The sequence below is a fragment of the Penicillium hordei genome, assembly GCF_028827395.1.
Source record: "Penicillium hordei strain IBT 12815 chromosome Unknown utg000005l_segment0_segment0, whole genome shotgun sequence".
Taxonomy (NCBI): Eukaryota; Fungi; Ascomycota; class Eurotiomycetes; order Eurotiales; family Aspergillaceae; genus Penicillium; species Penicillium hordei.
The window spans coordinates 2,749,125-2,774,398 of record NW_026623146.1 but is presented as its reverse complement, the minus strand read 5'-3'; the positions used below and the strand labels follow the sequence as shown (position 1 = coordinate 2,774,398).

The 25,274-nt window shown below is 47.4% G+C and overlaps 9 protein-coding genes across 9 annotated transcripts; 2 read left to right on the top strand and 7 right to left on the bottom strand.

Moving 5' to 3' along the window:
* Window positions 1–3,240: 3,240 nt before the first annotated feature.
* N7537_009974 (uncharacterized protein) lies at window positions 3,241–3,636 on the bottom strand (the record flags this gene model as incomplete). The annotated part of the gene is made up of 1 exon (XM_056901028.1): window positions 3,241–3,636. One exon carries the CDS (start codon window positions 3,634–3,636, stop codon window positions 3,241–3,243), a length of 396 nt encoding a protein of 131 aa, XP_056749696.1.
* Window positions 3,637–3,797: 161 nt separating this feature from the next.
* Window positions 3,798–3,980, bottom strand: N7537_009973 (uncharacterized protein; the record flags this gene model as incomplete). Its single annotated transcript, XM_056901027.1, has 1 exon — window positions 3,798–3,980. The coding sequence occupies one exon, from the start codon at window positions 3,978–3,980 to the stop codon at window positions 3,798–3,800; it is 183 nt and encodes a 60-aa protein (XP_056749695.1).
* Window positions 3,981–5,806: 1,826 nt separating this feature from the next.
* On the bottom strand, window positions 5,807–9,170 carry N7537_009972 (valine--tRNA ligase; the record flags this gene model as incomplete). Its single annotated transcript, XM_056901026.1, has 4 exons — window positions 5,807–6,813; window positions 6,870–8,885; window positions 8,972–9,091; window positions 9,143–9,170. The coding sequence occupies 4 exons, from the start codon at window positions 9,168–9,170 to the stop codon at window positions 5,807–5,809; spliced, it is 3,171 nt and encodes a 1,056-aa protein (XP_056749694.1).
* A 1,204-nt stretch (window positions 9,171–10,374) lies between these two features.
* N7537_009971 (casein kinase II subunit alpha/alpha') lies at window positions 10,375–11,601 on the bottom strand (the record flags this gene model as incomplete). The annotated part of the gene is made up of 4 exons (XM_056901025.1): window positions 10,375–10,473; window positions 10,529–10,948; window positions 11,005–11,378; window positions 11,487–11,601. 4 exons carry the CDS (start codon window positions 11,599–11,601, stop codon window positions 10,375–10,377), a joined length of 1,008 nt encoding a protein of 335 aa, XP_056749693.1.
* Window positions 11,602–12,025: 424 nt separating this feature from the next.
* N7537_009970 (ribonuclease P subunit p30 family protein) lies at window positions 12,026–13,038 on the top strand (the record flags this gene model as incomplete). Its single annotated transcript, XM_056901024.1, has 2 exons — window positions 12,026–12,101; window positions 12,176–13,038. The coding sequence occupies 2 exons, from the start codon at window positions 12,026–12,028 to the stop codon at window positions 13,036–13,038; spliced, it is 939 nt and encodes a 312-aa protein (XP_056749692.1).
* A 1,167-nt stretch (window positions 13,039–14,205) lies between these two features.
* Window positions 14,206–15,382, bottom strand: N7537_009969 (uncharacterized protein; the record flags this gene model as incomplete). Its single annotated transcript, XM_056901023.1, has 2 exons — window positions 14,206–14,606; window positions 14,683–15,382. 2 exons carry the CDS (start codon window positions 15,380–15,382, stop codon window positions 14,206–14,208), a joined length of 1,101 nt encoding a protein of 366 aa, XP_056749691.1.
* Window positions 15,383–19,257: 3,875 nt separating this feature from the next.
* On the bottom strand, window positions 19,258–19,582 carry N7537_009968 (uncharacterized protein; the record flags this gene model as incomplete). The annotated part of the gene is made up of 2 exons (XM_056901022.1): window positions 19,258–19,414; window positions 19,455–19,582. The coding sequence occupies 2 exons, from the start codon at window positions 19,580–19,582 to the stop codon at window positions 19,258–19,260; spliced, it is 285 nt and encodes a 94-aa protein (XP_056749690.1).
* A 1,273-nt stretch (window positions 19,583–20,855) lies between these two features.
* N7537_009967 (ureidoglycolate hydrolase) lies at window positions 20,856–21,644 on the top strand (the record flags this gene model as incomplete). The annotated part of the gene is made up of 1 exon (XM_056901021.1): window positions 20,856–21,644. The coding sequence occupies one exon, from the start codon at window positions 20,856–20,858 to the stop codon at window positions 21,642–21,644; it is 789 nt and encodes a 262-aa protein (XP_056749689.1).
* Window positions 21,645–21,873: 229 nt separating this feature from the next.
* N7537_009966 (mismatch repair ATPase MSH1) lies at window positions 21,874–25,107 on the bottom strand (the record flags this gene model as incomplete). Its single annotated transcript, XM_056901020.1, has 4 exons — window positions 21,874–23,600; window positions 23,660–24,590; window positions 24,648–24,808; window positions 24,837–25,107. The coding sequence occupies 4 exons, from the start codon at window positions 25,105–25,107 to the stop codon at window positions 21,874–21,876; spliced, it is 3,090 nt and encodes a 1,029-aa protein (XP_056749688.1).
* Window positions 25,108–25,274: the final 167 nt, after the last annotated feature.

Here is a 25,274-nt window from a genome sequence, read left to right as displayed (position 1 = left end):
GAGGAATTTCTTGGTCTTTAGTATGAATCCTATTTTCTGCTGTTCATTCTAAACACCCGACATGTGACGTTCTAGGATCCGGGCGTTATCTCCCTTCCTTTTGAGTGGGCAATGTCGAGACGTGTGGAACTATGTCTGATGTAGATCTTCATACGGCTCAGCCTCACCGCTATGGGGCTGTGCACATGATCATCGAGCAATCTTTATAAGGAGAAAGTCCGCAGGAGAAATTCCGCATCTGTTCTGTACCGCCTTCTTGAGGTTTCTATAGCCATATTTATGCCTCCTGTATATGGCTCCGTGCTCGTGTAGTCATGGCTGAATTGTTCCATGCCGACTGCTCAGCGCCACCAGGGCGTTATATACCTGACAACGACATCAGCGGGGCGAGAATGAGTCAAGTGCTCCTCAAGAAGTGGTACTTTTTTATTCTGACCTCTTTTAGATTGTTATTAGCTATGTTTCGACCGCAGCCCTTGCTGTTCTTATCATAATCGTGTATTATCTCACCGTCTACGACCCTTCGATAGATCCATTCGATGCAGACGCAAACACAGCCCAGGAAGGTATTATGTGGGATCACCTTAACCCATTGGACGACTTTTTGCTAAAGTGGTTACGATCGGGCCGGCATATGTTTCAGAAAGTGTCCTGGGCTCCCGCAAAATTTTGTCACCACGTACTATGTCTTGGCTTGAGAGAGTGCTGATCAAGGTATGGTCTGCCCAAGACAAGCTACCAATTCTTGTCAGTTAGTGTCATCGTTCAATATATATTGTATAGCCCCTGGACTGATTCTTTCTGTTGCCGAATCTCGCTGACGCCCACACCTGGAACAGTGCCTTTTGATTATGAGTGACCTGCAGATTGTCACTGGCTTTGCAATCCTTCTCAGCGAATTTGCACAGCTTCAAAGTGGCCTGGCAGCCTTGAAATGGCGCACTATTCTTGACCTGGCATGGTTCTCCTGTCTGACACATCTTTCATGTCTAACAATGTTGCTTCGCGATGGGCATGCTTACGACATTACTAGCTGCTGGCCTACTACCTACGGCAAATCACAAATGGCTTTTTCTTTCTAAGAATACCAAAGCTAACCCCGCTATTTGCATCCTCGGCTGCTATCTGAAGCCTGGGCCGAACAAGGAATGGGCGGAATCCATGGTACTTAATGCTTCTGCGGACGACTGGATCCATCAGAATGGTTCTGGGCCCCGATAATATTCGCAAGCTTTGTCATAATGGCATTTCTCTTTCGGGTCGTAAGATTACATAGATCTCTCTCGTTGAGAGTCAACCGAGCTACTAAATGGCTTAATGCCCAGATGCAGAGACCTCTCTGGCTTCTTTTCAGAGCTCTCTGTAAGGAAGGAGAGATTTACAGCCTTAAACGTTCACTCGTATACTGGCCTGTTTTTGGTATCGTAATGATTTTGCGTTTCGTCGCGAACCGTTCCCAACGGACATGGTCGCGGCCACTGCCCCATCCATTGACGGTCGCTCCATAATACAGCCAACAATGCAAGACACGATCTATGTTGCGAAATCCGTGGAATCCCTCCATCTCCGCGAAAGCGCTCATTTGTCTCCAGGTTCTCACTTGCAATGGGGAAACAAATTGGTCTAGGTCATCTCCTACTAAAACACCGTTGATTGTGAACCATTCCGTGGCGGAGGTATCGCTTCTTTTCAAAACGCTCAAGTCAGCAGGCTACTACCAAACTTCCAGTGCCTATGGGGCTTCAGAACCTTGTGTTGTTTCGGACAAAGACATCGTGGTCGTAACTGGTCTTAATGTGGGTTTGTGCAGACTAAACTCCTCCGTTTTGTCTTGATGAAAGAAAGAGAAGTCGAGTGGGGTTTGCAGATTCAGAAATCCCCCTGACCTTGTTTTTGAGTCGACAAATTTCGGAGCCTACCGTAGAGTTGGTGATTGAAGGAGATGCGGTAAGGGGGGCCAAGAGACTAGTTCCGTTCCGAGATCTATATTGCTGTTGACCAAGGCTGACTACCTCCAAATGAGTGGGGATTTTATATCTACTCATGGGATTTCCGATACAAGTTTACAACCTCCCCCGAAGGCTGACCGCTAATTAGATGAGCTCTAACATATGAACCCCATCTACTCCTTTCACACTATTATATCGGGAGTGCCATATGATATTCTTCAGGCTTGCATTCTTTGGCATTTTGCCAATGTTTCATTTGCCACATCAAATAGCGGAGAAGCAGAGAACGGAGAATGGTTCCACTTGGCGATTAGGATCTTGTCATATTACACAGCATATACGATGGGTGCTATACAGGATCTCGATCCCTCACATTTCTCTTCAATGTCCAACGCCAATCAGATGTGATCTCTTGGGATGAGTCAAGTTTCGGGTCTTGATCGTGTGGATCTCAATTTCCACTATTTGATCTCGAGAGCAGTTGTCGGTTTACTTGTGTCACAGATGCTTTTCGAAGTACGAAACTACATGTACTCAGACAAGCTCTGAAGGAGTCAGGTACTAGATTTTGATCTCTTTTCGTAAAATAAATCAAAAACTTAAAAAAACTTAGATAATTATCAAGACTAGATGCTTTTTTAATTCCAATAACACATCAATTTCAGTGTCTCAGTCCATACATGAGAGGCTCGATTACCTTCAGCGCATCCTTTCTCTTTCTGAACATCTTATTTTTAGAAATGGCAAAGGTCAACCTAATCTACCTGTTATCTTGACCCTCAAACCAATTCCAAAGTCGATCAACGATAGCAATATCATCCGGCCCAAGCGGATTCCCTTCAAGGAAAAAATCACATCGAGTGCTGCGAAGCAAAACGAGTCCATCTCGGAGAGATTCCTGGTTCTAGACTACGAAGACTTTTTGCCACGTTAATACAGGGGTAAAAAGCTTATCCAGCCACACAAAAGTGCTCATCATCGCCTAGAGCTTATACACGTAAATCCGATAATCTTCAATGCAATCCACACCGTCACTTCCACTTTCACTTCCACCACCGGTCAATAGCAGACGGTCTATAATAAAAATGACCAGAATCAAGCTTCCAGTCGGATATTCGCTCGCAAGCCTCGAGTACACAGCCTCCGAGTCAAACCCGAAGCTTGCTTCAAGCACCTATCGCAATCCCTCGTAAGTGTCCATATCGCACGATTGCAAGAACTTGAAAAGTGATGTGTATAACCCGGCTGCTCGACCATAAAACCATGCCTACTGTTGCTCCTCGAGCCACTCCTAAAAAACCCAACCGACGTCATTGATAGACCGAAGTGATCGTTTCATATTCACTGCTATGTTGTTCTGCACTTCTTCCATATACTCGTGGGGATTCTTATTCACGTTCACAAGCATCTGCTTCGTTTCTAGTTGAGGGAGAAGGGCAGGTGGTGGTTTGCCCTTAGGCTTGTATATTATGTCGTGCTCCAAGCTTATCCATGCACGCAATCCTATACTTATCACTTGAATTTCGACCGGTCTCATGTCGCTGAGTTGTAGCCCTCGGTCATGAGCGTCTCCACTTTTCAGCAAGACATAAAGATGGGTCGCGACATAGCCTTGGTTCGTCTGTTGGCCTCCGTTGATCTCATCTTGCTTCGGGTGGTTAACCAACTTTTTTAACCATGAAGGCATCGTGCAATAGCTCGCTGGCTTTTGTTTGGTTAGATGGTATGTGCACCAAGATGCACACTCTCGCAAGATCAACGATGTCCTTGTTGATGTCCTCGATGGTTTGGTATGGAAATCCTCGCTTTCGCTCACGGTCTGCAAGTTTTTTTTTCAAGACTCGCTGGTTACTTGAGCCGGAACTCTGCGGCATGGGCTATTCCATGGTCGGAAAGGACCCGGTCGCATAGTTCCCTAACAGCGTTGAGGGCGTTATGGTAATAGATCAAGTTTTCCATCACATATCGTTGAACAAATGAGGAGGCCACTGACTCGTTTTTCCAGGCCATAAATGTTATGTCATGAGCCATCGTGTTGGGCTGCTGTTTTTTTAGGAGATCACACAAGATGAAGTTTGATTGGATAATTCAAAAAAAAATGAAGAGAGAGAGAGAGTTTGTGAGTCTTTGAAAACAGTCTGCAGATACTTGAATACTTGAGAATAAGTCAGATACTTATGAACAAGTTCTTCCATAGTATCAATATGGTCACCAGCACAGCGGCTCTGTTGCTGCCCATTTCCAACTAAGAAAAATCAGTATAAACAACCTTCTTTTTTTCAGTTTTATTTCTGCTTATCAATAGTGTGTAGAAGAGCAAGGGTAGACAAGTGAGTCGGTGAAGGAAAGTGATGAAGTTATTCGTTGACATCCTCCTATACATCCCCCAAAATACAACCACGTCACGTCAGTCAGCTACTATTTATCTGCACGTCAGCCTTGCAGTGTACCAAGTGGAAGAGATTGTGGCCCGAGGGGCTCAATCTTTTATGTTGATGGGCGGTTCATGCATGCGTATCTCAATTTTCTGCCCCGGTGCTAGATGTAGTCCCATTAGTCCAACGCAGCCATATCCTTGTTGATACCCGATATTCCAATCCCAATTTCCCGGGTAAAGCTCCCAATAAACCTTTGGTATAATGAAATACTTTGCTCCGCATAGGAATCCTTGAGACCCAAGGGCCTAGGCGTGGATATGTTGCCCTCTTACCCTTTTCACTTGATGCATACCATATGCTGGCGAACGATAGAGTATTCGAAGCTTGAAACTAGGGGGGGGAAAGTTGACTAAAGGCTTAATTGTATTAACTGCAGTGAATCAAATGTTGATTTGCCCTTCGGAGGTTGGAAGGTTGAAAAAGCGAAATGGGTGAATTGAAGATCATTGATGCTTGAAGAATAGACTTAGACTTATGATGTCAATGAAGACTGCTTCTTCCATCAATTGGCCCAAGTGGCCGAGCAGTTTCCTGGTCTAGCGGTTATGATTTTCCGTTAACAAATGCGATTCGCATGTGTTCCGGAAAGGTTCTGGGTTCGATTCCCAGGGAAACTATTTTTTTGTATTTTTCCTCTATTGGAATGTTAGCAGAGGTACTTGTACTTTCCTTTTATTGGATTTCGTATCAAATATGGAAAGTTGGCCGATTGAAGTCTTTTTCTTTTTTTTCTACTTCTTTTGATCTCGAGTGCAGATGAACCATGCAGACCACGCAGACCTCTACGTAGATAACCTTTTCCTCCAAAGAAATAATCACATGTATTTTCTGTTTTCTAGTATATATTGCCCAACCTAGTTAGGTATATCAAAATATATATAACGTATATTGCACACGGATATGTCAAAACCGCACAAATAAATATATACTACATATATCGGGATGAAATGAGATCGTACAAAGATGCTAACATCACTGGTAGTAGAATTTTAAAGATGTCTAATTAACCTGGAATAGAAATCATATTTACGGACTTCATTTCTACCCCCGTAAATAACCCCTCAATTGGTGAATTTGTAAGGGAAAGAGAGTTGATGATAACATCGGGTTCGATCGGTTGAGAGTGCTGCCCGAATTGAAATATTTCCAAGGTTGCGATGCAACATGATGCATGCCGTATGCAGAGAAAAGCGTAAGCCATATCAAACTGCATCGATAGTGCCAATCTTGCCTCTGTTGGGGATCAGTATTCTTGGCGAGCCGGGGTGCTGAATTAGGGTTAGCATTGATCCCCAAATTCTAGGCTATCTACTGAGAATTAACCGATCTAGGCCGTGGAGAAATACATCCATAAAGCACAGTCTGAAAGAAGGGAATCAATTGATATATTTTGTTTAAATCTATCCAATAACGGACAATTTACTCCAAGCGCAGCTTCTCAAACTCCTTAACCTGCTCTTCGAGACGGGCAGCCTCGCCCTCGGCATCACGCAGACGCTTCTCCTCCTGCTCACGGACCTCAGCCTTGACCTTCTCCTTCCAGCCAGGGCCGTTGATGATACCCTGTGACCTGCGGACAGTCTCACGGGCCTTGTTGAGACTAGCCTTAGCCTTCTCCTCCTGCTCCAGGGCAACTTCCTTGGAGACGCGAAGGTAGACAGCAGCCTCGGAACCGACAGCAGCCACCACACAGCCAGAAGGAGGGTTCTTGTTCTCCGGGCCGAGGTGGGAGAGCTCGCCGAGGGTCTTACCACCCAGAGACTTGATGGTGGTCATCTCCTCGGAGACGGTCTTTTGGCTAGTAGCATCGTAGGTCTGGATAATGATGTCACCCTGAGTCTTGACGTCGTACTGGGACAGAATCGAACGGATGGCCTTGGAAGTGTTAAGGATGAGCTCGTAGGCCTCAGCAGCGGCGGGGTCGTCGAACTCGGCGAGGTACTCGGGGTACTTGGCCTTCATGATCGAGATGGTCTCATCGCCCGCGCGGCGGGGCAGACGCTGCCACAAGTGCTCGGTGACGAACGGCATGATGGGGTGGATCAGGGTCAGGGCACCCTCGAGGGCTGTGTAGAGGGTCTGCTTGGCAGACTCCTTGGTCTCGGCTGAGGTCTCGTCTGCCAGCAGGAACTTGGAGTTCTCGAGGAACACATCGCACAGCTGGGAGTACCAGTACTGGTAGGAGATCTGGGCGGAGTTGGAGAAATCACGCTGCTCAAGAACCTCGTTCATCTCCTTAGCGGCGGTGTTGAACTTGTGCAGAATCCAGCGCTCAGAGAGAGATTCATTGCCAGTCTTCTTAACACCAGCCTGGGGCTTGAAGTCATCGCCCAGCTTGCCGAGGACGAACTTGGTGGCTTGGTAGATCTTGTTACAGAACTTACGGTAGCCGTGAATGACCTGGATATCGAAAGCGATGTCACCTCCTGCAAAAATCATTATTAGTAAACAGAATCAAATGGGGACATAGGGTGAAACACACCGCCAGTGGTGTAAGAGACGAGGGCGAAGCGAAGCGCATCGGCACCACACTCGGGGATACCCTTGGGGAAGGCCTTCTTCTGGTATCTGGTAGCAGCGGCAATCTCCTTATCGGCGATGTTGCCCAACTGCAGCTTGTCGTGAAGACTCTGCAGCTGAATACCCTCCATAACATCCAGAGGATCGATAACGTTGCCCAGAGACTTGGACATCTTGCGACCATCGGAATCTCTGATCAGGGAGTGACAGTAGACCTCGCGGAAAGGAATCTGGCCAGTCATCTTGATACCAAGCATGATCATACGGGCAACCCAGAAGAAGAGAATATCCCAACCGGTCTCCAGAACGGAGGTGGGGTAAAGGTTCTCGAAGTCGTGGGTTTTGGTGGGCCAGCCCAGAGTAGAGAAGGGCCACAGGCCAGAAGAGAACCAAGTGTCGAGAACATCGGGATCACGGACGAGAGAGAACTTCTTGCCGGGGAACTTCTCCTCGGCCTTCTTGCGAGCATCTTCCTCGGTACGGCCAGTGACCCAGAGATTACCGTCACTGTCATCGCCATCCTCGCCTTCGATCTTGACGAAGTAAGCAGGAGCCTGGTGTCCCCACCAAAGCTGACGGGACAGACACCAATCATTGAGGTTGCGCATCCAGCGGAAGTAGCTCTTCTCGGCGGACTCGGGGCGGATAATGATATCGCCATTCTCAACGGCATCAATGGCAGGCTGAACCAGGCTTTCCATCTTCATCCACCATTGGGGCTTCATGATAGGCTCAATGACATCGTTGGATTTGGCGCAACGAGGCACCTTCATGGGGTTGTGCTCCCACTTCACGTACAGACCCTTCTCCTTAAGATTCTCGATGACCTTGTAACGGGCATCGAAGCGCTTCATGCCAGCGAAGGGACCAGCGTGCTTGTTGAAGGTACCATCGTCATTCATGACAGAGATGAACTCCAGGTTGTGGGCCTTACCACGGTTGAAATCGTTAAAGTCGTGGGCAGGGGTGATCTTGACGGCACCAGTACCGAATTCGGGCTCGACCTCGGGGTCAGCAACGATAGGGAGCAGACGGTCCAAGAATGGATGGCGAGCGCTCTTGCCGATCAGGTGCTGGTAGCGCTTGTCGTCGGGGTGGACGGCAATACCAGTATCACCGACCATGGTCTCGGGACGAGTGGTAGCAATCTCGATGCGCTCGGTGGTTCCATCAATCTCGTAGCAGAAGTGAGTCAGGACACCGAACTCGACTTTCTTGTCGTAGCCAGGGACATCGAGAAGCGTGCGGCCCTCGATCTCCTTGTTCTCGACCTCGAGGTTGGACAGAGAGGTGTTCAGAGCCACACACCAGTTGACCAAGCGGTTGGCACGGTAGATAATACCCTCCTCGTGGAGGCGAACGAAGGTCTCGGTCACAGCAGCTGACAGGTTGGGGTCCATGGTGAAGGCCTCACGGCTCCAGTCGAACGAACCACCAAGTCGGCGCAGGGCGTTCTTGATGTTCTTGTGGTATTCATCCTTCCAATCCCAGATCAAGTTGACCATGGCCTCTCGGCCAATGTCGTGGCGGGTCTTCTTCTCCTTCTTCCACAACATCTTCTCGACGACGCTCTGGGTCGAGATACCGGCGTGGTCCATTCCAGGAAGCCACAGGGTAGTCTTACCCTTCATTCTTTGCCACCGGATCATGGTATCCTGGAGGGCGTTGGTGAGGGCATGACCCATGTGAAGAGAACCGGTAACATTGGGAGGAGGAATGGGGATGACGAAGGAGCCTTCCGGCTTAACCTTGCCATCAGGTCCGAACTCGGGCTTGAAGAGATCACGCTCCTCCCACCATTCGAGACGCCCGGCCTCAATGGCAATGGGATCGTAGGCATCGGCGGTCTTGTCCTTCTCGGGTTTCGCCTTCTTCTCGACCTTGGGAGCTGCGGCCTTGCTGGCGGCAGCCAAGGCCTTGGCCGCCTTCTTCTCTTCGAACTTCTTGTTCTTTTCGGCCTTCTTGCGCTCCTTCTCCACTAGAAATAACCCATGGTGTCAGCATATGTTCAGGGTATAGTGACTTCGAGGAAAGGTCCCAATATAGATTTTGGTGGCAACATACACTCCTTCTCGGTCTTCACCTTGGGAGCACCGGCAGGTTCGCCCTGTTGACCTTGGGTATCCTTTGTAGCATCGGCGATCTGGGGGGTTGCGCTGGTCACGGGAGCCGTAGGCTCACCCGCTGTTCACTGTAAGCTTCTGCGACATCTGACAATGAGTCATGGAAACTCACTGGGGATTTGGGCAGAGTTTTGAGCCATCCTTGAGAATGCACGATATTGAGGAGTAAATCTCCAAGGCGCCGATCGCGCCACGAATCGCCGGATAAGTATCTTGAGAGATGGAGAGGTATAAGGAGGGGTGGTTGTGCGAAATGCGGGCAATTAAATTTCCCACGCTGAATGAACGAATGAGAGCGCGGGGCTCGGTGGGAGGTTCGGTGGAGTCGGCGGGCAGGTCAATGAGGCGCGTTTATATGAGTCAACGCTCATCGGGTATCATTTGGTATATTGTATTCTTTTCTTTTCGCGCGTTCCTTGCTTGCAATCCGTCTCTTCTTTTATTTGTTCGGCCAGAAAGACACGATAACCCTCACGTGATACGCTGGAGCCAACGGGTGATCTGAGGCTACCCGTGTACCTCTATAAGAACAAGGAAGATTGTGATAAAGTGACTTATTTTCACTAAATTGCACATTGGTTCATACTTGATATCGGGTTTCTAGTTTGATCTCGAGTCTACTATACTATATCATTCTATACATATACATGAGTCAAGACATATATGTGTGCGCGTCATATATAAATCCCTACCTAAGATGTCCAACCAATCCATACAATCCATCCAATTTTAGGGGTTGTTGATTTTTTTTCTTTGAAATCTCATCCAATGGTTCATTCATAAAAAGGGAAGCGTTAAGAAAATGCAATGGGTTGTCTTAGGAAAAGGCATCCCTTGAAACACGAAGCACCCGGTAGAAAGGCCAAAACACCAATTCAACTAACAAGGGAGAAATCAATTAAGGAAACCCACGAGCAGCGCTATACAAATAGGAAAAGATGAAAAAGAAGAGTGATTTCCCCATCTAAGACGTTGGTTTATCACGCTCATTGACATGCCAAACGACCTAGGCGATAAAAGGCTTGGAAGGAACCCAGCAAATTAAATGTCATGATGTCTTGTCATCAAAGTCGTCTTCATTCAGGATTTGATCGTTTGCCGCAGCCCATCATTCGAGAAAGGCTAGTAAAAAAAAAAGAGGAACAGGGAGTACGGAGACCAAGCTCATTTCATGTTTTCGATCATCGTTGTACCGTTCATATCGGCAAATTTCAAATGCAAAAGGTACGTAATTGTCGTGATGCCCCGACGCAATCTTGATGGCAACACGCGGAGAACTTGGAAACCGGCCATCGCAGTAAGGAGATCAGAGCCATGATCATCAACAGTTTATGCGAGAGGAATTCAGGGAAGTGTCACATTGTTGTGGCTAAGGGCCGCGGCATCGGCACGCACCGGGTCAAAGTATGCGTGTGCCATGGCCTCCTGAGCAGTCAAGCGGTCCTTTCAGATAAGTCAGCATGGGCACCTTATAATAAGTTATATTAGAACAACTTACAGCGTGGTCGTAGCGCAGAAGCTTGTCAAGGAAATCAATGGCCTCGTCACTGATGAAACGCTGGTTCTCTGCGTTGACAAACGAGTGCCACGGCTTCCGGGGGAAACGGGAGAGGATGTCGTCGTATTGTGGATCCAGCTCAATGTCGTACTTGTCCAAGTACTCAAAGAGCTCCTCAGTACCAAGAACCTTGGCGATCTTGACCAACTGGTCCGTGTTGCTGCCCCCGTGGAAGAAAGGCTCCTTACGGAAGATCATGGATGCAAACATAGCACCCAGGGACCACATATCCAAAGAATAGTCGTATTCCTGGAAATCAACGAGCAGCTCGGGGCCCTTGAAATAACGAGATGCAACACGGACGTTGTATTCCGTGCCCTTGTGGTAGAATTCGGCCAGACCCCAATCGATCAGACGAAGCTATAATAAGTCAGGAACATGGTTTTCTGCCACAACTAATTGATAAGCCCACTAACCTTGCGCTTCTCATGATCAATCATGACATTGTGGGGCTTCACATCCCGATGCATGATGCCCTTGCTGTGGCAGAAGTCCAGCGCCTTAAGCAGCTCGAAAACGTAGAAGCGAACGTCGTAATCGGAAAAGCGGGGGTACAGTGTGCGGAAGTCGGTGTTGTTGATAGCCTCGAAGACCAGACTAGGAGTCTTGCTCTGGTTGTCGCGAACAACGTCCAGCAAAGCTACGACATTGGGCCCACCCGCGAGATTCTGCAGAATCTTGATCTCACGCTTGATCTTCTTTTTCTTGACAGGCTTGAGGACCTTGATAACGCATTTCTGGTAGTTGACAACGTTGATGCCCTCGAAAACCTCGGAGTACTTTCCCCGACCTGAAGTTAATAGTCAGAAAGTTTGTTCTTAATTTTTATCTGCAGTTCACAGCTTGCGGCAACTAGCTCCGACATGCTGTACTAGGACAGGGTTTGATCATCGCTCACCTATCTTGCGAACGATTTCATAATTTTCAAGAACACCCCAAGAGATGTTGACACTGTCATAATCCCAGTAGGACCGAGGCATATGCTCGTTGACATCGGCATAGACACGCGCCATCTTGACGATGACAGGCGGTTTCCGAGTGCGCCCACAATTGAGAGATGAGCGGCGGGGTCACGAGGGGCTTGGCCGTGTGACGGAGGGAGGTGCCGGGGGTTAGATTGACGTAGGAGACAGGTAGCAACGGGCCCAGCGACTATTCAGCCCAAACTTAGTGCTCACAAGAGGCCTCGAGCAATGGGATGGACGAAGTGAGATATTGTCGTGATATGATTAGTAGAATGAGATCCGTTCCGCCCAAGGTCACGGGAACAGAGAGGGTTGTGGGGACCCCACCGAAAGAAGTTAGCGCAATAACGGATATTCCGTTAATCCGATAGATTTTCTGATTGCCTTTTTGGGACAGTTCAATGTGACCAAGAGCGTTGAGCAGTTAAGCAATAACTCCCACGGGCAGGGCTGGCCTTCTTTTAAATCCATCATGTTTTACGACCTGAATGTACCTTACAGCCCCGATGACCCGGAGGTGCCCCACACTTTGAATTTCCTTGCCGAACGTAAGTCATTCATTCCGCTCTGCGGCACAAGATCCGCAGTTTAGAGCACATGAGAGACTGACCTGACTTTATAGTTGGTTACACTACTGTTGCCCTGTCTCAAACAATCAACGGGAAGCTTCCTCCGACCATCGCCCCTCCTCCTCTACCAACGAACGCGCCGAAATCCCTCCAACTGCTGACCCGGTTGAACCTGACTCTGGCCGACCCCGCGCAGAATCAGCGCCTAACCGCCCTGACTCAAGCGTACGACATCGTTGCTCTCCGGCCCACAAATGAAAAGTCGCTTCTAAATGCTTGCACTAACTTGGAATGCGACGTGATCTCCGTGGATCTCTCGGTGCGACTTCCATATCACTTCAAATTCAAAATGCTGTCCGCGGCAATATCACGTGGAGTCCGTATCGAGATCTGCTATGGGCCAGGGATCACGGGGAGTGGGCTTGATGCCCGAAGAAACCTCATTGGGAATGCAACATCCTTGATCCGCGCGACACGAGGTCGAGGCATTATTGTGTCCAGTGAAGCGAGACGAGCTTTGAGTCTACGAGCCCCGTGGGACGTGATCAATCTTGCCTGTGTCTGGGGTCTATCACAAGGGCGTGGAAAGGAAGCTGTCTGCGAAGAGTCGCGGAAGGTGACCGCATTGGCCAAGTTGAAGCGAACCAGTTGGCGAGGCATCGTGGATATCGTCCACGGTGGAGAGAAAGCCAAAACTGAAGAACCCACGCCAAAGCAAAAGGGTGTCCCAAAAGCTAGCGCCCTAAAAGCCAAAGAAACCGCGCAGCCAGAAAATGGAGCGGACAATCTCAAGAGGAAGGCATCTATCAGTTCTGAGCCTGTCGCCGAGGACGCCGACAAGCCTTTGTCCAAGCGAGAAATCAAAAGACGAGCCAAGAAAGCACGATTCGACGCAAAAGGAGAGAATGCCACTTGATTTAAACTTGCTACGGCATTTTTAAATTTGAGGGCGTCCGCTCCTCTGTCACTGGTAGAAGCCAGGGATATTGATATTCTCTGGCTTTCTATTAGCGAGTGAGTATCATAAGCTGTGAGCCAAACTGGGCGAAACACTTCCTGGTGTTTCCAATGGGGACTCTTTTGAGCAACCGCTGTGACCCCAATCGCCACCCAATACACTATGATGATGTACGCGCCGCTGAAGAGCAGAACGATATGCTACCCTTCACTTTCAAACGTGAAATATAGCTATCATCATAATGGTGCCGTTACTACGGTCCGGGACTTGTTTACATTACATTTTCCAAGCATAGCATAGTTGGAATGGGTATCTGGATGGATTTCAGTACCCCCTACTAGGTCATCAATACACTTACTTTAAGTTGTTTGCTAGTCGATTCTAATAAAAAAACCCTCGGTTCTAACTGCTATTGACGAGTATGATACGGCGCTTGGGCTGATATAATAATCCTCACTCACAATTGAGCCGTGGTAGCCTATAGGACTTGTACTTGGTGATCTATTCTTAACCTTGGACTGCGCTTTCTATAGACATTTTGTAGGCGGAAATTTGTATATATAGACCGGAATTAAGTCTGTTCTCGAGTATCCTGATGCCTATTGACTGGGTGTTCTAGTGGTTTTAGGGCTTACGAATGGATGGGGATGGATACATAATGCAACACAACACGTCTGTTATTGAGCTATCAACAAAATTGCCGCAGAGGGCAAGCCATCCTGCAGCAAGCTGTCAAAATCCTTGAGGCTGCTGGCCTTAAGACACTCTCAGTTGGTACAATTTAGTACACGGGCGAGACATGACTCGAAGTTCGATGATAGGCTTGTAAGAGTGCATGATGCCAATGAGCTTCAGTACATGCAGGTCTTGTAGTTCGGGGGTCACGGGCCCTTTCACCTGAAAATTGACGTTGAATGCGCAATTTCACATCCCATTCCTTGAGTTTAGTCCACATTGATGTTCCGCGAGTAGAAATACAGCATACGGAGATAATGCTTAAGCCAATTCCAGACCTTCAAGGGACTTGGAAAGCGGTTGCAGGGGTTTCGATGTTTGTGAGCGTAACAGAGAAGCCGAGACAATTTGCATGTTGATGGATTAATCGCGATCAATAAATAACATGATTCAGACAGAAATCTCGGAGTCCTGTTGCAAAGTTGGCAGATTTTGTGCTTTGTGTGTCGCACCATCCCCAAAAGGGCTGGTTTTGTTTTTACATCCGTAATTCTGTCCGCAAGAAGGCAGGTTCAACTTCCACGTTTTGACCATAGAGTCGATGGAAGTAGGACTGAGATCTCCAAAAGAGACGGCGACAAAGGGGGTGTAAGGCTCGTATGGACGCGAAAGTACACTGACTGAGTAAGATACCCTGTGTTCGGTTAGTCTGTGAAGGATAAGACCGAGGCATGTTGCATCGCACACGGGGCCACAACAAGACGTTCGGCTGTTTAACAGTATTTCAATCCGTTCTCCGGTCATCGCCTGGAGTAGTTCCATATGTTGTTGTCTGACCTCATCAATTTTGTCTGGAACCGCATGGTCAGTTATTTGCTGCATCAATCTCAAAATTGATCAATCAAATGTTCTATTTTGCCAACACACCTTTGATACTTTTTGGAATCGGTAGATTGCCTGCCTCAAAGGGACCTGTTCCTTGCTGCATGGCAATTTCTTCTGTATTTTGAAGAATACTGTTGGACTTGAAGACCCAGGCGATCATCATCCACCTTTTTGTATCTTCTGAGAATTTGGACGAAAAAAGCGGCTCGAGATCTTTTATCCAGATACCAGCAAACATCTCGATGGCCTCGTGGCATTGAAAAAAATCGGTGGCCACGGCAATATCAGTCAATTTTTGTAGGGACAACTTCTGGGGAACTTGTCGTGAACGTCCATGAATGAGGTTCAGAATGATCAGAAGGATAGCTGGTTTGAAGTCGTGGACGGGAATCTCAGCAAACCCCTTGGTTGAAAGAGCATCCCCTTCAGCCCAACAATTTTTTAGCATCCGCTTGAAATAACCCGACGCAAGTGTGAGGTGCTTCGATGAGACTTGAAATCGAGCGTAATTTCCTGGCACATTGCCTTTGTTGATATCAATCAAGGAAGCTTCTGGTGTGAAGAGAATGATATCTCCATCTGGATCAACTTGGTAGGGCGGATACATGTCAGTCGCCATCGACGCAGTCAATGTGGGTTTATGGTCCTGGTTCCGGTCCTCCGAAGCCTTGGATATGGACAGTATTGACTTGAAATTAGGAAGAACGAAGAGAATAAAAAGCAAGAGCAATGAAATTAGCATTTTATCTCGTTTCAGGGAATGATGGCCATGTAAACAAAATCGAGCCCGGGAGGGACCAGTAGATCTGTTGGCACAAAAAATACACCAGTTGTCCTTACTAAGGAGGTGTGCACCTTTGTGGCTTAGTGGTAAAGTTGTGGTGCAAATAACCCCGACAAGATCAACGTTTTATTCCAAATTGACCGCTTTCCCCATGGCTTCATATCTGACCATGTTTGACTGATGTTCTTAGAGACCTGATCCGTGGATGTTTCGATCTCGGATCAGCAAGCTTTAAATTATGATAATTGGACGACGGCTATCTCTCCTTTCAACGATTGGATACCAGAAGTGAGAGATATCTGATTCGAAAGCAAGAGAATATAAACCATGGTCTTGAAGTCCGATAAAGAAGCAGCATCATAGAAATATATAGAGGGTTTGCCCTCTGCATGAATAGCTTCTTTGTTTAAGCCTATACTTGGCTAACCATTTCCCTTCAATATACTTAGTTTGAACTTCTATACATGCCACCGTCTCTCTGAGAATCTGTTAAATCTGTCGGATGCTAAGTCGAGTGAGTACATGGTGGAGACAGGGTATTGTAATCCAGAAACATCATGTGGCACAAAAGTACATAATACAGTTAGTTATCGATGTCTTGTTGGCATAACTTAGCGGCATACCATACATTGTTCGTACTCCAGATTTCTATCAACACTTAATTCCTCTATATTATTTATAGAGAAGATAAAGAGGCGAATTAAAGATCGAATATAAATCCGCTCTCAGTCGTTGCACCTCTCCAACCTCATATATATACCTCAGCAAGGCCTCATCCCTAGGATAATATACTACACCTGCCAGAGCGGCACCTGGAACCAATATCTCTTTTTATACCCACCAATTGAAGGTAAACACGACAGGTGCTCTGGTTTATGGTTTGTTAGATCTTGATTTCTAGCACCTTCACCTTTCATTTAGAAAGGGCAGATGATATATGAGGTCTAATTGACTTAAGTGTGTAGGTATAGGTAAACTGGTGTTACAAATGGCGGAAGCACGGGATGTGACACTCGAGACATTTAGCTCGTTTGATTCCACTGTTGTCGACACCTCCTTCCAAATTCTCTCACGTTTTTCTCACATCCCAAGGATAAGTCATCGCCTTTGTCTTCATTGTTCCTCAGCTCCATCTCCAGAATGAAAGACCCCACCGCATTCAGATGACCCGAATGACTAAGGTGTCAAACCAGATAACCGTCACAAACGACCCTCTTATAATACCATTCGAAGATTTATTCCTCTGCCCACCATCTATACCCCATTCAAAATCAAAATAGAAGTCATCACTACCCGTGGCCTTATTCCCATGGCATTCAAACTAGACAGACTGGGTGGGGCTCCAGAAGACCCTCATGGCTACCTTGCAAAACAAGAGCAAAATTGCAGCGAGATATAGATATATGGCTTGACCTGGGGAGGGGTAACACCAATATCGCCATAGCCGTCAAAGGAAACCGGATACGACCAACTATCATCATGGATAAGTACGAATGGGACTGAGCTAATGGACAGTCCCAAAGTTCCCAGCACATCGAGATTCGGGAAAGCAACGCAGGCGATGAAGTCGGAGTCTCTGGAGCTTCACTAACTATCCCCTTTGACCTCTTATTCCCATGGGATCCAGAATCTCCCAGAGAAACCGATATAACTAAAGGAGTGGCCTGTGGGCAATCGACTTGTCGTCAAGTCATCTGGTCGACGCAGATGGAGACATAAAATTCTTCATACACCATGTGCTGTCTTATCAGCAGCACCACAGGCTCCATTGGGGAATATTCTGGTCGCTTTCGAGTCTGCTCCAGACGTTTCAAGCTTGCTTAAGTGATCCTAGACAGGATCGACTTTTCCAGACAACAACATATGGGCAGATTCCAATTGGTGATTGGAGCTTGCATCTCAGGCCTCATGACCGGCCCATCCTCCAACAACACGCCCTCTTGCTGCTCAGAGTGCGACGCGGTATATCTGGCCTTTATCTTACGAACATTGACCGAGATGAGAATAGCGTACTGGGCTGGTGTACTTTCACCTCCATTTGGACCCGGATTCCCCTTGGTAACCATCCCCTTTGGAAGTCATAGTCCTGTCTTTATCAACTCAATGGTCAATGAGTGGAAACCAAAATTTGTCCATGGGCCATGTGGAAACCGAGATATGCCCTTCGGAGGATGCAAGTCAACAAGCACTGAGCCTGCCTGTTGTCTAGCTCTGGCATTCTGTTTTGAATAAATTGTTTTAGATCAGACTGCAAAGAAGTGATATGTTTTACTAGGGAAAGGAGTATAGCTGGAGGCTTTGTGACTTGTTACGAATTCTCAACTGTCACGGTTTTTCGCGATTTGAACAACCATCAGATTCCCACCAGAATGTCATATTTTCCTGTCTAGTGGGAGAAAGATCAGTCGGTCTGTCTGGCGTAGATATTAAGTATTTAGTTAGTGGGTCATTAGTGGCCTCGTAGAAGAATTTGTGGCCCCTAGAAGGTCAAGTGCATAGGTATCTAGCAGGGTATTTACACCGTTAGTGCTTTTCCCCTAGACAGCCACTGGCCAACTATAACTATATATAGGTATGTGCTATCTAGTAAAGAAATCGATCCTACTTCGCTTTTTCCTTCTTGGGGCCAAGGTACCTACGCTTAATGGTTTCTCTATTGATCATGCCAATCTATCAACTTCTGTTAAAGCATCCTTGCTTCCCATTTTATGAAAATTGCCTAGTAGAACCGATTTTGTTGTCTGTTGAAGTTTCGAATACCAAGTTGCTCATTGCCTCTATGTGTTGTATTTACACAATAACATTTAGATGCTATCATGAATTGCCGCTGAATATTGCCCGAACTACAAGTTTGCACTAAACAGCTACCTTAGATAGATACTCTTATTTATGTTGGCCATCTAAGTCGTGATACAAACTCTCTGAAGAGGTGGTATTTACTAAAAATATCGTAGAAATGACTACCCTTTACGCGGCAGGTGGCTCCGGGGGTAGAGCTTCATACGTGCTAGGGGCTTTTCCTGGTCCTATCGGGGTAAATGGCAAGCTACCTAGCAGTTCTTGGCCGTGCCATCCTTGCTGTATCTGACTCCGTTATGACGCTAAAATCCTACAAGCTTGCGCATACCCGTCTTCCCAGATTGGGCACGACTGCATTAAAGATGCGACTTGATGTTACATCTACATGCACACTTTAAACGATTTAACTCCAAATCAAATTAGTTGGTGACCCGCACCAACTAGTATAACGTATGATATTAACATTTTAATAACACGAAGGCTAAATATCCGAGATAAGAAAAGAGGGGAAAAACGCCGCATCGTAGTAGACAACACATAGTCCATCGGCTAAAACATCAAATTCCTTGTCAGGTTATGACCTCCGTTCTCATTTCGAATCTCCGAGAATTGTTGCCATCTGCCAGTTTGCTAGCACATCATGCAAGATGAATAATTGTTGCATACTCTGACTTTTCCCCTCGATTTCCTTCCTATCACTTGTTTGTCCAAACTAAAGACAAAGAAAAAAAGTCTTCCAAAAAAAGGAAATAGAAAATAGAAAGCCATGTCGTACGTCCGTATCATCGACCTCAGTTCTCTCCTAGACCCCCACTAGGGTCTCCAACTCCAAGTATACATGCATGAGTGCGTCATTCTTCCAAATAGGCGTCATAGGCGGAATAAACCCGCCAATCTCGGGTATGCTCGGAATTCAGATGCACGATTGGGTTCATCTACAAACAAATGCATCCTTTAGACACGAACCAGGTCATCATTTCCAGCACGTATCCCTTTCGGACCCGTCAATTAGCCGCATCGATGCGGCGGTAGAGTCATATTTGGGTGGAGTCGGTGGTGTGCTTAGGACTTGGGCAATGAAACTGATCTGGGTGGTCGAGTTTTCCGATCCAATCGCCCACGTAGATTACGGTTTGATCAAATCGTTCGTGGGCACTATTTGAGTCGTCATGTTTGTGTTGGCCGACTGTCCTCAAATTTGGATAGGGAAGATAGCATATATTTGACTTACCTTGATGCCGGCTCTGTAGAAGTATTGTTAGAGCTTGTTGTAGGAGTCGAGGAGCTTGCAGCGGGAGCGGTTGGACTACCCGTGGTGGTGGATGTTTGTTGGGGCGAAGACTGACTTGAAGAAGCCATTGTTGCGTGTGATATTGATATGTCTTGCACAAGGCAAGCTTACTTCCACCTGGAGTGGGCTCACAGTATTAGGCACAAGTAGGCTGTTTAGAATATCAGAAGAAGGATAGAGCGCGCCGCTCTCAGGGCGGGAACCATAGTAGCTTTATATCCATGTATTTCCTATAGAATGAACCAACACAACACCAAGTATTAAATGCCACCGAGTTGATGTCTTCAAACACCGGTGTGTGAACTTCATCGAATTCTATACTGCAATCACTGGATTAGGTATCAATCCCGGATCCGACAGACCAATAGCTACTACCGCTGTTAATTTGTGCGTGTCACTGAGGAGGGTTCGAGTATGTGAATCATTGGCCAGCGTTTAGTATGTGCAGGTAATATCGGCCCAGTGTATTATTTTGGAGTCCTTGGAGCCTCATTTGGGCCAAATACGGCCAAATTATGGGAAATAATTGCGGTTGCCTTGCGGCTAGCGTGCGAACCATATATTCCGGAAGATCCTGTCTTTTTATATCGTCTCAGATCCTTTAGATCTACCCGTCCTAACCGGTCAAGTACCCCAGGGCTGCAGAGTACATGCTTGTACATCCAACACAATGAATTTATGCTTCCCAGACCGACATTGTTATATTAAGGATCGAATCAAAATCAATCCCATAGCTAAATGTATGCATATAAACGGTGAAAGAAACATCCACATGCTAATTCGAATTCCCCGCACTTACTAAATAACTAGTCCATCTAATTGTCCCATCTGTTTATGTATATCGGGGTCTCAATAGAAAGGTTTCCGTACACTCCTCAGCACGGACTGCACTGCAAGGATATTGGAGTCAACTTTAAAGCAGTTCTCGTTTCTGTGGACCACTTTTAGTTTAGTCGTAAGAAACTGGCCGATTCTCATCGCGCTTGGACACGGAGTTAAGCGACAACATACCTTACAGAGCTTGAAATTTGATATGGACCAAAATAACCAAAGTAGTAATACAACCAGTCATTTATGTTATTCTCCGAGTAACTTTCTTTATAAAAATGAATATATGGAAAAAAAATCCCATACTTCCCCGGTCTTGGCCGCTTATCTTATCACCGGAGGACGCCGACATCTCCGCATTAGCTTCAACCACATCCAATCCAATTTCTCTTCCTTTTTCCCGCTTTCTCTTATACAAGTGTAGACCTGCACGCTATAACGTGGCGGCTTCAAAGCGATTGACCAACACATCCATATCCACATCCAAGCACATCTCACACCTAAGAGTCCACCATGGTGCCGATCCTCTCAACAAACCCGACAGTCATGCTCACCCCAGAGGTTCTTACACCGGCGAACTTCGCACAATTTGGTACAGCAGTGGTCTCCCCATTACCAAGAGAACTAAATATCGCCCCTCAACCGTCATCCCTACCGCCACACGACCCAACCCCGGTCCTAGCGAACCAAAACTCCGCTCTCAAGTACAGTTCCATCTCCCCGCTCCTCGACCGCTACACCAATGCCTGCCCAAGCGGGCAGGCTTCCGAGGCACGCATGACCATGTTCTGCTGTTTTCCACGCACTTTGCGCACTGTCAGCACCGGCCCCCAGCTGCCTGATAGGGAGGTCTTTGATGTACGCATCCTTGAGCGCCACCCGTTTACGAATCAGACTTTCATTCCGGTTGATTTATCGGCCCATTCAAAGGTCGGAGATGGTGAGGAAGAGCCGCTGTTTTTGGTGGTTGTGGCGCCTACTTTGAAGGGACAGACTGCCACCGCGAAGGATGAAGCCGGGGAGACGGTTACGATCCGTGACCCGCCGGATCTGAATAATATTAAGGCGTTTGTGGCGCATGGTGGTCAGGCTGTGACATATGGTGTTGGCACGTGGCATGCGCCTATGGTGGTTTTGGGCCGTAGGAGGGTTGATTTTGTTGTTGTGCAATTTGTTAATGGTGTTGGGGATGAGGATTGTCAGGAGGCTGCGTTTGGGGAGGGTGTTGCTGTTGACCTTGGTCGGAAGGGTCAACTTGGGAGGGTGGAGAAGGGCCCGAGGTTGTGGTCCGCTAAGCTCTGATCTGTAGGTGCATGTCTACGAAACAGTTGCAAGTGTTTGGGTTCTTAGAGTGAAACTAAAGACTCGACAGTTGGCACTGAAAATAGAGGGGAGGAGGCATTTGCTAACTTAGCTATGTGATTTGGTGGTATCTTTAACAGGAGAAGCCGGAATATTGTACATAAATATCTTACATAGTACCTTTCAAGTACATATTGACCATGACATTTCACCGCCAAGGATGTCGAGGTCAAGGTTGACCTTCATCAGCAACTCGAGGCGGTGGAGTTTTATCCCTCATTTCCTGGCGGACCCTCATAGCCAGCTCGAGGGTGTCTTTGGGCAAACCAGCCAGTTGGGCAACCTTCAGAGCATGAGACTCGCGGTTGACACCTTTCCGCAACCGGTGGACAAAAGAGAAGGCACCCGAAGGCATATCTTTCACATCCGTGCAGTATCTCGCCAATTTATCAAAGTCCTCTGTCATATCCGCGAGAGCATGGAAATGAGTGGCAAAAAGCACCCGAGACTGGTTGTGATTGTGTAAATGATGCAGACACGCAAAACTAACGGCTGTGCCATCTTCGGGGGTTGTGCCTCGGCCCACTTCATCCATAATCACAAATGATTTAGGCGTGGCTTGTTTGAGAATAGTAGCTGTTTCCAACATCTCCACCATGAACGTTGACTGGTCACGGAAGAGGTCATCCGCTGCACCAATTCGGCTAAAGATCTGATCGACGATACCGATCTCGGCATAAGCTGCGGGTACGAAAGATCCGACTTGCGCGAGGATTGTGATTAGAGCATTTTGCCGCAAGAAGGTACTTTTACCTGCCATGTTGGGACCAGTAATGAGCCAGATCCGCTCGGAATCACTCAGGAAGCAATCGTTGCTCACGAACGACCGTCCTTGTTCCTCTAAACCCAGTTTGACTGTGGGATGCCTTCCACCGACAATCTTATGACAGGTACCGTCGTTGAGAATCGGTCGTACCATTTGCTGTTCCTGGGCGAGAGTTGCAAATGAACACGCCACGTCCAACTCATCCATGACTGCTGCATTTCGGCGAATTTTGACAAGGTTCAGGATCACCTCACGGCGCAGACGTTCAAATATCGTTTGCTCCTCTTGACGCATCCGAACCTTCACGTGGTCCATTTTGACTCCTAGATCTGTCCAGGCTGGTAGATAGAATGACCGGGTAGATTTGGTCGACGAGACATTTCGAGTGACCCCCAAGTCTTCTAGAGATTTTTGGGATATCTTTGCCCCTTTAACGTGGCAGATGTGACCTAATCCTGGTGTCCATTTAAGGCTCAGGGCTGACGAATCAACCGAATCACGGAGACGTTGAGTCAATGAAGTCTTCTCATCGCCCAACCGTTCTAGCTCCGCGTGGAGTGCATTCAAGGTCTTACTTGCGTCACGCCTCATAATCCAGGTATCGAGGGGACCGGAGTCCGTATCAGCCACAACTGTTCGCTCGCCCTTCTTTGCCCTGACCTTTTTCGGCAGTGCTTCAAGCTCGCTAGATGTGGCTTCATCCATAGCAACCTTTTGTGCTAGATTGGCCGCCTCTGCGGCGGTACTATCCTCGATGCGTTGCTTTTGTAGCAAGCCATCTTCGTCGATGGCGGCAAGAATTTGGTCCGCTAGCGCGATAGGGCCATCAAGGAAAAGCCGTGAAATCATAATAGTAAGACTGTGATTGAAACCTGTAGTGCTGGAGACCGAAAGTCTATTGTGATCTAGAAGAACTTGTCTGACTTCTTTTGCGGCCTCAATGGCACGGGAAAGACAAATCAAATCATCCGGGTCTCCTTTCCCGAAAGCAAATTTCTGAACCAGACGTTGAGAATCATGGCTGCGCTTCAAAAGTTGAATGACGCTGTCACGGAGCTCCACATGTTCTATGAAGACCGAGACAAGGTCCAGACGCTCATTGATGACTTGTAAGGATGTAGACGGGGAGGCTGCATGTAACACATTAGTAAAAACCGCACACAAACCATTGAATTTTAGTTGGACATACTCAGTCGGTCTCGTAGGAGCCGTGCACCACTTTTTGTAGAAGTTCTTCGCACGGCGTGTAGAAGACTACCTTTCCCAAAACCGTCTCTCGCTGTTTCTAGAATCTCAAGACCACTCAGACTGTTACGATCAATGCTCATTGATTCATTCAAATGTCTTCGAATTGGAGGCTGAAGCTTGATATTTGATCCTTGCAACTGCACGCGAATGTACTCGAGCAGACTGTAACCAGCTGCTACTTCCTCCGATGTGAATGAGGCGCGAGCATCTTCGGGGACTGGGGACTCTAACATTGTCCCCCATTCAGATACCGGTTTGAATGCTTCAGGGTATTGGAAGAAGGTGACAAGGCGATGATCATGTCCAACTAGCATTTGCAATTCATGTCCAATAAGATCTTGCACATTTTGATCTACCAGAATCTCACGAGCTCCAATCCGCGCAATTGCAGATGGAAGCATTTGAGTCGTCGTGAGCTGAGTGAAGAAATCACCGGTTGAGAGGTCAAGCCATGACAATCCTACTCGTTGGGGGACAGAGGACAGTATATGCTGATGCGATGATTGCAGATCGATACCAGCGTGTTGCTTCAATTGCGACTGCAAAGATGGGACATCCAAGTATATGGCCAATAGGAAATTATGCTCGGAAGGATCTATGAATTTCTCGTCAATCAGCGTGCCAGGTGTGATGATCCTGGCAACCTTCCGATCAAACAGGAGGCCTCCTGTGCGTGCCTTGTCTTGTGGATTGATGGCAAATTCCTCGCTAATAGCCACGTACTTGTTGAGATCTCCGACAAGGGCTTTGAGAAAACGATCGAGCTGGAAGAAGGGGAAGCCAGCCATTGGAACCGGTCCACCATTCGTCTTTTTGGTCGCAAGCTTGAGATTGAGCAGTGGTGCTAACTCCTCTGCTTGTTCAAAATAGAGCTACAGGGTACTATCTTAGCATGGAGTGTTCTAGCCATGTGATGCCATTCATCGTACCTCATAGAAGCCCCCGACCCGGGTCAAGATAACACAGTTCTTGAACGTCTGCATATTGTTTCGGTGCCCCTGCACCACAGTTGGGTAACGGGGAGCCTCATCCACCCGATCATCGTATGCTTCGAGTTTCAAAACTCCTTGAGGAAGGTCTTTCAACTTTACTGTCGCTTTAGTTTTTGCGCCTCGTACGTAAACTTTCGGTGCGGCGGTGGACACGCGTGGGCATATGGAGGTTCGAGGCGCATGATAACATATGGTCCGGTGTATTTGACAACGATAAGATGAACGTATCAAACTCGTCAGAGACCTCATATAAACTGGCATTAAATGAGAAATCGACAGACCAGGGCGCATTGTTGCGACGCGCTCCAAACCATTTGGGGTGGCAGAACCATCCAAGCTCCCCTCCTTCCGCCTTCGCCACCGAAATCTTCCCGAGCTGCTCTCTCCTTGGCTTCATCTATCTACAACCTTGGCTGATATTTCTCCCTCACAAGTGACATTACTTGCGGCAGGAGGATGAGTCAGGTTTGTGAGACCATTTGAAATTGATTAATCGCCGACATCTCGTGTCTCGGCGCGGCCTGAATCTTGACCCTCCGCAGGCAGATTCTTGTCGCAACTCAC